General features: G+C 31.4%; 2 protein-coding genes and 1 long non-coding RNA gene across 4 annotated transcripts; 1 reads left to right on the forward strand and 2 right to left on the reverse strand.

Moving 5' to 3' along the window:
- Window positions 1–216: 216 nt before the first annotated feature.
- On the reverse strand, window positions 217–734 carry LOC139865774 (uncharacterized). 2 transcript variants are annotated; one of them, XR_011765094.1, is made up of 2 exons: window positions 592–734; window positions 217–472 (listed from the first exon to the last, which is right to left on the reverse strand). It is a non-coding gene; the product is annotated as an uncharacterized lncRNA (long non-coding RNA). The 2 variants fall into 2 exon arrangements; XR_011765093.1 differs by having other exon boundaries at window positions 217–486.
- A 7,685-nt stretch (window positions 735–8,419) lies between these two features.
- LOC139869147 (uncharacterized) lies at window positions 8,420–9,549 on the reverse strand. The gene is made up of 3 exons (XM_071857468.1): window positions 9,064–9,549; window positions 8,788–8,886; window positions 8,420–8,524 (listed from the first exon to the last, which is right to left on the reverse strand). The coding sequence occupies exons 1-3, from the start codon at window positions 9,547–9,549 to the stop codon at window positions 8,420–8,422; spliced, it is 690 nt and encodes a 229-aa protein (XP_071713569.1).
- A 2,920-nt stretch (window positions 9,550–12,469) lies between these two features.
- Window positions 12,470–12,886, forward strand: LOC139869148 (uncharacterized). Its single transcript, XM_071857469.1, has one exon. The coding sequence runs from the start codon at window positions 12,470–12,472 to the stop codon at window positions 12,884–12,886; it is 417 nt and encodes a 138-aa protein (XP_071713570.1).
- Window positions 12,887–13,247: the final 361 nt, after the last annotated feature.

The following is a 13,247-nucleotide window of genomic DNA, read 5'->3' on the forward strand; positions in this document are numbered from 1 at the left end:
TATCACCACAATTTGAACTTTGCAAAGTGGGTTCAATTATAATGTCCAACAACAAAATTGAACTGCAGTTTGACCAAAATGTTCAATTGCATTACCCTGCACTTTGTAAAATAATGATACAATGCAAAAAGTCATTTACAAGGTGTTTGATCACAATCATTATGAGTAACATGTACTAAAACATTACATTCACATACATTACATTCAAAATCCAACTGATCACAAACATTACATTCATTAAATTGTCAAGATACATTCAAAAGCATTACATTCAAACTGTTTCATCAAACCAATTAATAACAAAAAAACACTAAACACTACTTAATTGTTACATAAAGGGCAAAAACTACTCAAGTTAAAACTAAAATCAGCTGCACTTTTCTTAATTTTGCTTCAAGATCATTCTATGTCTTCAAAAGTCCAGGAATAATGTTGACTGAACGTGCTGAGTGGGTCTAACCACATTATGAACCTACAATTCGACAACTAAGAATCAAAAAACAAGAATCATCAATCAATATCAATATTCAATATACAATCAATAAGAAAAAATAAAAAAATTAATCTTGTATATAACCATAATCGGGCAACCTGGATTTCTTAAAGTCCACGACGTTCGAATTACTAATCGACGACCACACCAACAATATTCCATCGATTTGGTTGATTTACGTTCAACTAGAAAATTAGGGTTTGAGTATAAACACTGTAACCAAATTTGGGGATTTTAGGGTTAATCTGGTAGCAGATATAGTCACGTAATAGAAATAGGGTTATATTCTGCAAAATGTAAAAATACTAAAAAGGTCAGCACATTTAAAGCACGTGCTTCACTAAACTGGACGGAGTTAGCGACTGTTAACTCATGGGACCAAATGTGTACATATTGTAAAATATGGGACCAACAGTGATCATTTTAAACTTAAGGTTTCAACTTGATTTTTGATACAAACGTTGGGGACCAATCGTGATATTTTTTCAAAATTAAAACATTGTTATAAAAGTTAAATTGGATGTTAATTTTATTATTATTATAGATATTGTATAGTAGATTTTTTGAGTATAAATATGTGTGTTATGAGTTTATAAAACACACACTAAATATATTCTCTCATATTCTCTCTATATACTTATTAGTAGTCTACAGTCAAGAACTAGGCCACTAAAGGTAGTTATAAGCCTACTGAATTATAACACGTTATCAGCACGAAGTGCTCCGTATAATCAAGGTTTATCTAAGCAAGCACACGTCACTAATCAAGGTAAGAAATTATCTAACTTTTATTAACTTCACTAACATTTATATTTATGTTATTTAAGTTATATATGGTCGGTTATACCGCCTGAATTATATTTATGTAATCTAACTTTTATTAACTTCACTAACATTTATATTTATGTTATTTAAGTTATATATGGTCGGTTATACCGCCTGAATTATATTTCTGTAATCTAACTTTTATTAACTTCACTAACATTTATATTTATGTTATTTAAGTTATATATGGTCGGTTATACCGCCTGAATTATATTTTCTGTAATCTAACTCTTATTAACTTCACTAACATTTATATTTATGTTAATAAGACCTCATGATTGTACGCAACACGTCATTTGACAACACGGTACTTTATGTACGCAACACGTTATTTGACAACACGGTACCATGGGTCGAGATTAATTCCGATCAATACGAATACGATGGGGTCTTTATATGTTATCTAACATTTATGATTACTTATGCAATTAATCATTATTTATTTCATGCATACTAATGTTTATTCTTAAATTTATAATCTTAAAAGTTAAAATAAGAAAAATTCGTTTGTATTTTTATTAAAAGTAAATCTTAAAAGTTAAAATAAGAAAAAGTAGTTTGTATTTTTATTAAAACTAAATCTTAAAAGTTAAAATAAGAAAAGTAGTTTGTATTTTTATTAAAAGTAAATCTTGAAAGTTAAAATAAAAAAAAGTAGTTTGTATTTTTATTAAAAGTAAATCTTAAAAGTTAAAATAAAATAAAAAAATAGTTTGTATTTTATTAAAAGTAAATCTTAAAAGTTAAAATAGAAAAAGTAGTTTGTATTTTTATTAAAAGTAAATCTTAAAAGTTAAAATAAGGAAGGAACATAAGTTCCAAATATATTCCTTTTTTTTTGTTAACTGAATATGTAAACGATTAGTCAGCCTATAAAATTGGTATAATATGATTTATATTTTATTTGATAATATGAAGCAGGTTATGAAATCAAAAGTTGTGTATACCAAAACTCTACCTAAGTTGTTGAATATATTTTATTATTATAATATATATGTAGTCGTAAACTGGATATTTCTCGTTTGAGTTATTAACTCATTAGATCTATGAAGTAATTAAATAGTTGTGAATATTATTTTATTCCAAAAAGAAGAAATATATATATATATATATATATATATATATATATATATATATATATATATATATATATATATATATATATATATATATATATATATATATATATATATATATATTGCAATACTATGATCTGCTACTCTCATGCTATCATATTGTGGTATACTGTTTTAACTTGTATGATTGTATAAACCGACTACATATGAGCATGTTATAGAACATATTTGTGTCTAGTTATCTTCGGATAGAATAACTATTTTTGAGTCTTATGCATGATGAATATAATCATTGATTTACGTTTTGTATTGACTAGGAATATTCTATTTATGGAATGAATATTGATGAATCATAATCATGATTTTTTAAGACAAAGTATACTTGGTGTATTTGATGTATGCATCAAGTAATTTTATACTTATATATGTATATATGTATATATTGTGATTATATATGCTACATGGTTATGGTTGCTACCTTGTAAGTTTTTAATTGGTCTAACATGAAACTTGGAAAAAGTGGTTATATTAATTTGTTATATCATGACCTATGCTATTATTAATCTAATTGATTAATAAGTTAGTGGATTAGATTGGCATATTATTTTGTGATCGGTGTACTCTTTTAAACTCTCGCCATATACATGATTATATGTGCTATACACTGATGCAATTTGATTTTTTTTAAATCACGATAAATTGTATGTTGGATTATTTTAATATTTAATGCATAATTGATAATCATCATGATCTTTTAAGATAAGAAATATATTTGATCTGTACATAAATTAGTTGTATACTTAATATGCATATCTTTCAAGTGAATATAATTCACAGACCTTTGATATATTAGATCGATTTACATGGTAATTTAATATTTGAAATGTTACCTTATATTTGATATATATTATTTTATGCAAAAAAAAAAAAAAAAAAAAAAATTATGTGGAGTCCAGTTTTATGATGATTAATTGGGCTTATCATGACTATTGCTGCTAGGTTACTAGTACGATTGTTGAGTTGCTTTCTAATGCGGTTCTTTCTCAGATTGTAACTTGTTTGCAGATAATGGTAACATACACACTATGATCAAATCTAAGAAATATTTCATTGATTTAAATCAAATGAAGGAATTATAAATACTATATCAGGTCTTATAAACTTGATATAAAAAACGGAAAAGGAAAAAATTCATATTACCAAATGGTAAAAATTTTCTGATAAACAATGCCTTGTTTTCTCAAAATCAAAGAGAAATTAATTGAGTTTCTCTGATATATATATATATATATATATATATATATATATATATATATATATATATATATATATATATATATATATATATATATATATCATAATGGATATGATTATCAGTAAATGATAACAGATAATGAGAAATATCTATGTAGCACCGAAAAGCGCATATGATGAAAAGCGCGCATATGATAAAAAGCGCATATGATGAAAAGCGCATATGATGAAAAGTGCAGCGCATATGATGAAAAGCGCAGCGCATATGATTAAAAGTGCATATGGTGATTAATGAAAAGCACATTGAGAAAGAATCACCAATATTTCTTGAAAGAATTCAAGGGAATATATATGGACCAATTCATCCATCATGTGGACCATTTTGATATTTCATGATTCTAATAGACGCATCTAGCGGATGGTCTCATGTTTGTGTGTTATCAAGCCGTAATATGGCATTTGCAAAGTTTCTTGCACAAATTATTAAATTGAGAACACATTATTCTGATTACATCATTAAAAGGATGAGACTTGATAATGCTGGTGAGTTAACATCTCAAGTATTGAATGATTATTATATGTCTACAGGGATTGTTGTTGAACATCCAGTTACTCATGTGCATACACAAAATTGGTTTAGCTAAATCAATAGATAAACGCTTGCAGCTAATAACTAGACAATTAGAAATGAGTACAAAACTCTCAATATTTATATGGGGACATGTAAAATTACATGATGCGACATTAATTCGCATTAAACCAAGTGCAAGTCATAAATATTCTCCATTACCAACTTAATTTTGGTCGAGAGCCAAATATTTTCCATCTTAGAACATTTGGTTGTGCAGTGTATTTTTAATTGCACCACCACAATAAATGATTCCTCAAAGAAGGATGGAAATATATGTTGGATATGAAACATCTTCAATCATAAGATATATTGAACCCATGACGGGTGATGTTTTACAGCACATTTTGCTGATTGTCACTTTAATGAAACATTGTTCCCTATATTAGGGGGAGAAATGAAAAATAAATAAAAAGATGCTTCATTATGTGAACATCAATTAAGGTATATAGAACTCGCACAAAAGAATACGAAACGAAAGTTCAAAAATAATGCATATGCAAGAACTTGCAAATTAATTACTTCATGCATTTAAAGATACAAAAAGAGTGACTAAATCATATATACCAGCAGTAAATGCTTAAGCTAGAATTGAAATTCCAAAAGCTGGCAATAATGTCACTCATGAGTCTTCGCCACGTCTGAAACGTGAAAGACAAATTGGTTCCAAAGATAAAAATCCTAGAAAAGAAAAATCAGCTGATAATGAGGTAAAAAAAAAAGTGTTCAAGAAGAACCACAAATCAATATTCCTTCTGCAGAGGATATTGATAAATGTAAATACATAAATTGCAATAAATTATGCAATATTATGGAACCGAAATGAAATGAAAAATCTTGATGAGATATTTTCATATAATGTTACAATGACATCATGAATAAAGATGATGATCTGGAACCAAAATCTGTCATTGAATATCAAAATAGACATGATTGAGCTCAACAGAAAGGAGCAATACGAGCTGAATTAGAATCACTCAATAAAAGAAAAGTTTTCGGATCAATCGTCATCACTTTTAAAGATGTGAAACGTATGGGATATAAATGAATTTTTATCTGAAAAAGAAATGTGCAAATGAAGATACAAGGTAAAACTAGACTTGTAACTCAAGGTTTCCCACAAAGACCAGAAATGAATTATGAGGAAAACTTATCCTTATGTAATGGATACAATTACTTATTAGATACTTAATCAACCTGGTAGTTACTTAAATGCATCTCATGGATGTTGTTACTACTTATCTATATGGATCACTTGATAGTGATATATATGAATATACCTGAAGGGTTTAAGGTATCAGTAACATCTAACGCAAAACCTAAAGAAATGTATTCCATTGAATCACAAAGATTTTTATATGGGTTGATACAACAGTATAACGGATTAAGTGATTACTTGATAAGAAAAGTGTATACATATAAACTTATTTGCACATGTGTTTTAATTATGAAAACAATGACCAGATATATATCATAGTTATTTATGTCAATGGTCTTAATATCATAGGTACAAATAAAGAGATCCATGAAGCCATTCAACTTCTAAAGAAAGAATTTGAAATGAAAGATCTTGGAAAAACCAAGTATTGCCTTGGTTTACAAATTGAACATATGCCTAATGGTTTACTTGTACATCAAACAACATATACTGAAAAGATTTTAAAACGTTTTAATATGGACAAGGCAAAACCATTAAGTACTCCTATGGTTGTTAGATCACTTAATGTTGACACTGATCCATTTCGTCCCTGTGAAGATCATGAAGATATCCTAGGACCAGAAGTACCATATCTTAGTGCAATTGGAGCTCTTATGTATCTTACAAATTGTACAAGACCTGACATTTCTTTTGCAGTTAATTTGTTGGCAAGGTTCAGCTCAGCTCCTACCAAAAGACACAGGAATGGGATCAAACACATATTTCGATACCTTCGAGGAACTACTGATTTAGGATTATTTTATTCTAACGAATCGAAACAAGATTTGGTTTGTTATGCAGATGCAGGTTATTTATCTGATCCGCATAAAGCTAAATCTCAAAATGGATATGTATTCCTAAATGGAGGTACCGCAATATCATGGCGTTCTCAAAAACAAACACTTGTTGCAACATCATCAAATCATGCCGAAGTGATTGCATTACATGAAGCTACTCGGGAATGTTTTTGGTTGAGATCAATGACACAACTCATTACTGATTCTTGTGGACTAGAACGCGATAAAAGTCCAACAACTATCTATGAAGATAATGTAGCTTGCATAACACAGATGAAAGAAGGGTATATCAAAAGTGACCGAACAAAACACATACCTCCTAGACTCTTCTCATACACTCAAAATCTCATTAAGGACAACCAGATTGAAATGAGATATGTTCAGTCCAGCAAAAACTCTGCTGACCTTTTCACCAAAGCACTTCCAACTGCTATTTTCAGAACACACATTCATAATATTGGCATGAGGCATGCTCAGAAGATGTAACAATTCAGGCGTTGCCTACTTGAGGGGGAGTCAACTCTATGCTGCACTCTTTTTCCCTTAGCTAAAATTTTATCTCAATGGGTTTTCTTTAGCAAGGTTTTTAACGAGGCAGTACTAGTTATTCTCTAATAAAATTGTCATCCAAGGGGGAGTGTTATAAAAGTTAAATTGGATGTTAATTTTATTATTATTATAGATATTGTATAGTAGATTTTTTGAGTATAAATATGTGTGTTATGAGTTTATAAAACATACACTAAATATATTCTCTCATATTCTCTCTATATACTTATTAGTAGTCTACAGTCAAGAACTAGGCCACTAAAGGTAGTTATAAGCCTACTGAATTATAACAAACATAAGCTTTTTTTTTTTTTTTTTGTAAGCGAGAAAATCCTCCTATGAATGAGCACATTGGCTCCCCCACAGAAGGTAAAACCTCGGGTAATCAAGCCCCCCGAGCGTGAGACCTGGTACCGGGTGAATTGCGCATTATGTGCACCCTCTAGTCACACTCTCTTTTTGAACAATTTGGCATAGCCAGGAATTGAATCCGGGAGGTGTTCTTTATTGAACAACTCGATGGCCACTCAAAAATGACTTAACATATATATGACTTGTTAAAATGTTTAGGAGGGTCAGCGCCCCTCCCTGCCATCGCTAGTTTGTTACCTTGAATCGATAAATTTACATTGAGTTTATAATTGCATTAAAGTAGTCAAAGTAAAATAGTTGCTTCAGCTCGTTGAGATACCTTTTTCACGGTCTTCGTAAGCCCGGCTTACCAACTCGTTATGTAGAGTTCATGGGCCGGCAGGTAGTTATGTAGAGTTCATGCACTACTAAGTGAAGCCCACTTCCCGCTTAATTATTGTTATATCATCACTATGAACCTACTTGTTTTGGGCCTTTTGTTTTGCAGGGTTTAATCCTTTCTTTTTCCCCTACTCTAGTATGCATTAACCCAATTAGTTAGTGGCTGATATGAGCCAGCCCAAAATTACCAAAACAAAGCCTTTAACAACAACAAAAATATAATGAGTGTTTATAGAAGGTATACAAACTTCATGTATAGTATCTCATGTAGAGTCGTCCTATCAATTAAATATGCACGTTCAATAAGTAAAAAGTAATTTTTTTGTATAAGATAGTTTGTATAAATAATAGTAAATGAATAAGTTCAGTAATACTATATTGGCGAGGACTATCTCATGGGTGGAAGGTTTTTTTGAACTCTGAGTTATCGGTCTTGGTTATACAACATGTATGAGTTATTAGATATGTGAGATGTAGACAATCCCTTTTTATGGAGGCTAGAATAAATTATAGACCCTTTTGAATTAATAGTATGTGCGAGTGCACACCTTGCAAGTTGCAAAGGCTCATATTTGGCTTCTCTTGGTAAGATCCTACTATAGTGAATGCTTCAATTTATGCAACAAAACTTACTACAATGATGTTTTAATATTTCTCACAAACAAAATAAAAACTCACAATTAAATTGTGAGATCAGCAAAGATTTACACATCATCTTTTTTACATTAAAAGGTTTTGCTGATATTTTAGACAATAACAAAACATGCTTAGAATTCGACTATGATTCAGTCAGGCTCTAAGGCTTTACAACATCTCTCATGTCTGTCGAACGATGATTTTCGATAACTAGAAACGTTTAATCACATTATCAAAAACGTCGGTTTCTTCTGTTTTGACAAACCTTCCTTTAACTCGCGGTTGACTGTCTGCTAACTTCTTCCTGTAAGCATACTAATATAAACCAAAATATCCTTACACTTCAGCAAATTACAATAACAAAAGTTTATTCTTATTTTGCTAAATTAATCTTTTATTTGCAATTTAGTCTTAGAATTATCAAATACTATACGAACTAGGCCAAAATCTTTAAGCTAATAAGCATGGATGTTAATATGTTATGCTTCATTCCAAGACTAACATGTTATTGTAATTAAACACAAAATTAACATCTATGGAAACATCAAAGAAACGATTTCGACACAAGATATACATACCTTGACTTTTCTTTCGAAGTTCCTCTTTGTCTTCTTATCTCTATATCTCGAGAGCTTCTGCATCCGTGTTTCATTCGTGTGGGCCCCAGTAATATGTGTCTGCATCCATAACTCATGTTACTACCATACACTTCAAGGCGTTTGGATCATCTTATTTAATATGTTTATCAGCATATTGTAACTTTAAAAAAAAATCAGTATGCTAATTTTAACAGTGTTTGATCAGCTTAAGATTTATAAGCTAAAGTTGAATAACTAAAATAACAAAAGATAAACCTTGATGTTTCCTTCACTGAAGGCCCTGCGCATACCATAAACCTTCTTTGACTCCATTTCGCTAAACTTAACGGCGTTCGGACTAACTTGATCTTCGCTAACATACATTAAACTATCCGAGCTCACACTTTTGACGATTTTTCCCTGAAAATGCATAGTTTCTTTCACACCAGTGCTATTAATTTCTGTTTCCGGGATCTTAAAGTCCAAGGCGCTCGAGGGCGATGATGGTACTTTCAACAAGGTATCTTCAAATTCATAATAAAGATTTCTCAAAAAGTAATCATTTTGGAACAATTCGACGTCTGCAGACTTTATTTCTTGTGAAATGAAATCTTCTCCACATAAGTTCATAGACATGTAATTAAGGGAAACGAACGGTTGTTCTGTTATTGGTTGTGGCTCGTTGAAAAGATCCCATTCGCCCCCAAGTTCATAACCCGATATATCAGAGATCTGAACCAAATAAAAGGGTCCAAATATCATTAGACTGCCCTTACAAAACTTTGTACATGAAAATCAATGCCCCTCAACCACCTGGACATAGCCCAGTGGCCACCGAGTTCCCTGTGAAGCAGGAGACCCATGTTCGAATCTTGGTAACGCCAATGATCGAATTAAAATGGGCTCTTGACCGGAAGGCGCGCCAATGTGCGCAATCCACCCGGTTACAGGTCTCGTCGCTTGGGGGCTCGTCAGGGGTTCTCAGGGAGGTTTCCTCTACGAACTCAAAAAAAATATAATGCCCCTCGTGGCCACTGAGTTTCAATCGCGATGACTCCAGGTTGCCCGCAAAGCAGATAGTCACCCTGGTATTATTCAAGCTCGTAAAGCGAGTCGGATACCCAGGTATACTAAAAAAAGCTTTGTGAGCGTGGAAATCTCTACTCAGTTACTTACTAATTGATGATTTTTGGTTGTTGTTTATTGCGAACCAATCATCCGAGTAGAAATCAGAAAAAAGCTAGCTAAAAAGGAAATGGGTCAAAAGTAGCACCAAAGTTTATTTTCAGTTCATCAAACATGTTACATCATACTATACAAAGAATTATATTATTATTGTTAATAAGGGAAGTTGTTGTAAACGTGCTTGATGCATTCTTACAAATAAGCTTAAAACTTTTGGACAAAATGTGATTTGGGTCAACCTTAAATGACCCTGCAGTTTGTTTAATGAAATTCTCAACAAATAAACTGGTTTTAGTCAAAAAGACTAGCAAGAAAGCTAACACAAAAACATGCAATTTAGTTATGGATATCCAAAACCATGAATCGCAGAGTCACATTTGAAAAGTCAAACAACTTATGTGTCAAGTTATCAACCAATATAACTTCAAACAAGAAGAACAATGAAGATAAAACTTACCAAACAAGCATTGGAATTCTGTGACATACAGAAATCATCAAAGTGTGGATCACTAGATGAAAGTTTCTGAAAATAATGGGACATTGGATTAGTCTCAGGATGTAGTATACTTCTTCTTTGACCAAAAAAGTCAAAACTTGTGTTCCTTTTCTTCAAAAGTATTGAAGCAAAACGGTGACACCACTTGATTTCTTAGTATGAAAAATGGAACCCATATGCATTGGAAACAAACATATTAGCAAAAGGTACAACACTCCACAGACTACAGCACAAGCAAGTAGTATTAGTATTAGTTTGTTGTGTATGTCATATGAAATTAGTTAGATTTTATAATTTGAATTTATAAAGGGAGATGGGTGTTGAACTACAAAAAGACAATCATTCTCAACCTGAAGTTCACTTTCTTAAAATTACTATTTTACCGTAAAGATAAAAATTGAGAATCTGAATTAAACTATTCAGTGTCACTAGTTAACAATTATGATTTTTTCTAATTATACTTAATGCTAATTAATTTTCCTTAAATAATTAAATTGTAATCAATGAGTATGTATAACTGAAAACTAATGATTACAATAATATTTTATGTTATAATTAGAATGTTTTTGTTTATTTAATGATGCTTATTGCATAATTTGTGTACTTAGGGCACAAATTAACCAAACCTTACCAAAATAAGTTTATATAGAAAAAAATCATAATAGTTGAGAAGTATTTGGTCACACGCTTTGCTGCGTTTAAGAAGCTTTTTGTTGTACATAACTATACGTTTTCGACTAAAATAATATAACGCTATTAAACCAAAGATAATTTAAAAATTTAAGTCGATTCAGCAGACCAAACGCGTGTACGTATTTTTTTAGAAACAAAGTTAGAAAATGTTTTTAAAATTGCAAAAAAAAAAAAAATAAAAAAAAAATAACGAAATAATTAGGGAAGTAGCAAATATGAAGTAGCAAATATTTAGCATGTGGTTATTAACTTTTGCCCTTAAGCACTAATTAGCTTTTCCTTTTACACCATTTGTTGTGGTAAGCTCAAAATGTTGTAATGTTATAGAGTTGTAGGAAGAATAATGTCGACGTAGAATAATGTCGACGTTACAGTGTTGTGGGAAAAAAGGGGCACTCTGGCTAATGTTGTATTGTAGTTTTGTGGAGTGTTATGGTTAATTTGGTAAAATATAATTGGTAGTTGAGTAAAAAGATAAATAAAAAAGGTTAAATTAATAATTTTGGACCAATCAATATTCATTAACTTCGTCGTTTTGTCCATGATTTGCCCCTAGAACGGTGCCATGATGCCATAAACAACGGTTGCACAAGGACGGTTGTCCAAGTTGTGGTTCAAAAAAATTGTGCGTTGAGGCTCCATACCATAACCAAAAGTGCACAATGGCCTGAGTGATTAACAATCAAATGTAAATAGATATGACTTTTCTTTGTTATAAACGAGTGTCAGAGTCTGGTCGCGCGTTGTCGCGGTGATGAGAAGACAATTATCTATTTGGAAAAAGGGGAAACTAATTTAGTACACTCCAAATAAATGTTAGAAAGATTAAAATAGGAGAGAATAATGTGTAACGTAACTATTAGAATTTATTGTTAATTATCTCAGGTGGTCCAACCCAATTGAGCATTTAACGATTTGATTAACAGTCATTAGTGAGTTGGACGATATTACCTAAATTTTAGGTTTTTTGAAATCATCAAGTTGCAAAAAATAAACTTGTTTGACGGCGTTACATGGTTCATTATCTGAAGTGACGAGTAATACAGGAGTGTGATATAATGTTGTGCAAGCGTGTGACAATGCGGTAATGCAACAACTTAATTCATCTAGCGCGTTCAAGATGAAGCTTGATAATGGTCGTTCCATCAGATTTTGGCTAGATATATGTATCGGTAATTCTCTTCTTTATGTTCGGTATAATCGTTTGTTTCATTTAGAAGGTGATCGTAATATTCTTGTTGCTGATAAACGCATAAATGGAGATTCGTTGTGGAATTGGATTCGTATTGACATTGGCAGTAGAAACTAATGATAAATCTTCGTTATGAGCTTTCAGAAGTTGTTCTATATGATGTTCATGACTACCTGAAGTGGGCGTTTATAAGTGACAAGTTGTTTTCGGTAAAATATGCTATGGATCAGTTGGATCCGATTTTTCTCTCTCCTTTGCCTTGTCTAACGATTTGGAGGAAGTTTCTACCCGAGAAGGTTAATATTTTCCTTTGGCGTTTTGCTATCGATAGACTCTCTCATAGACTAAACCTTTCAAGGAGAGGCTTACAGATTGAGTCGAATTCTTACGTTGTTTGTAAGCAAGGTGTCAAGAGCTTGCATCATACGTTTTTCTTGTGTTCATTAGCTACCGCCGTTTGGCAAGGTATCTCTACATGGATCAATTTGCCGATCCCAAGTTTTGCATCGTGGCAAAATATTAAGTTTGATTGAAAGATGGTAATAGAGCAGGTGACGAGAAGAAACAGTTAATGTCGATCATGGTAGCTACGCTTTGGATTATTTGACGATTTAGGAATTGTTCGTTACATAACGACAAGTCCTTGAAGAAATGTTGTATTATTGATTCGATTGAATTTTTCGCTTGCGTGGCTTAAATATTGATAATTCGTAAGAAATTGATCGTTTGTATTGATGATTAAATGTTATACAAGCTGAATTGGTTTCTAGTTTACATCTTAACAAGTGTTATATACACAACTACATAACAGCTAATTCCTAAAGTGGGTAGACTCCAGTTATACTTTTGGAACTCCCATTTACAAATGTGAAAAGTAGCAGGCTTTGAGCTATT

Source organism: Rutidosis leptorrhynchoides, chromosome 9 (genome assembly GCF_046630445.1).
Source record: "Rutidosis leptorrhynchoides isolate AG116_Rl617_1_P2 chromosome 9, CSIRO_AGI_Rlap_v1, whole genome shotgun sequence".
Lineage (NCBI taxonomy): Eukaryota > Viridiplantae > Streptophyta > Magnoliopsida > Asterales > Asteraceae > Rutidosis > Rutidosis leptorrhynchoides.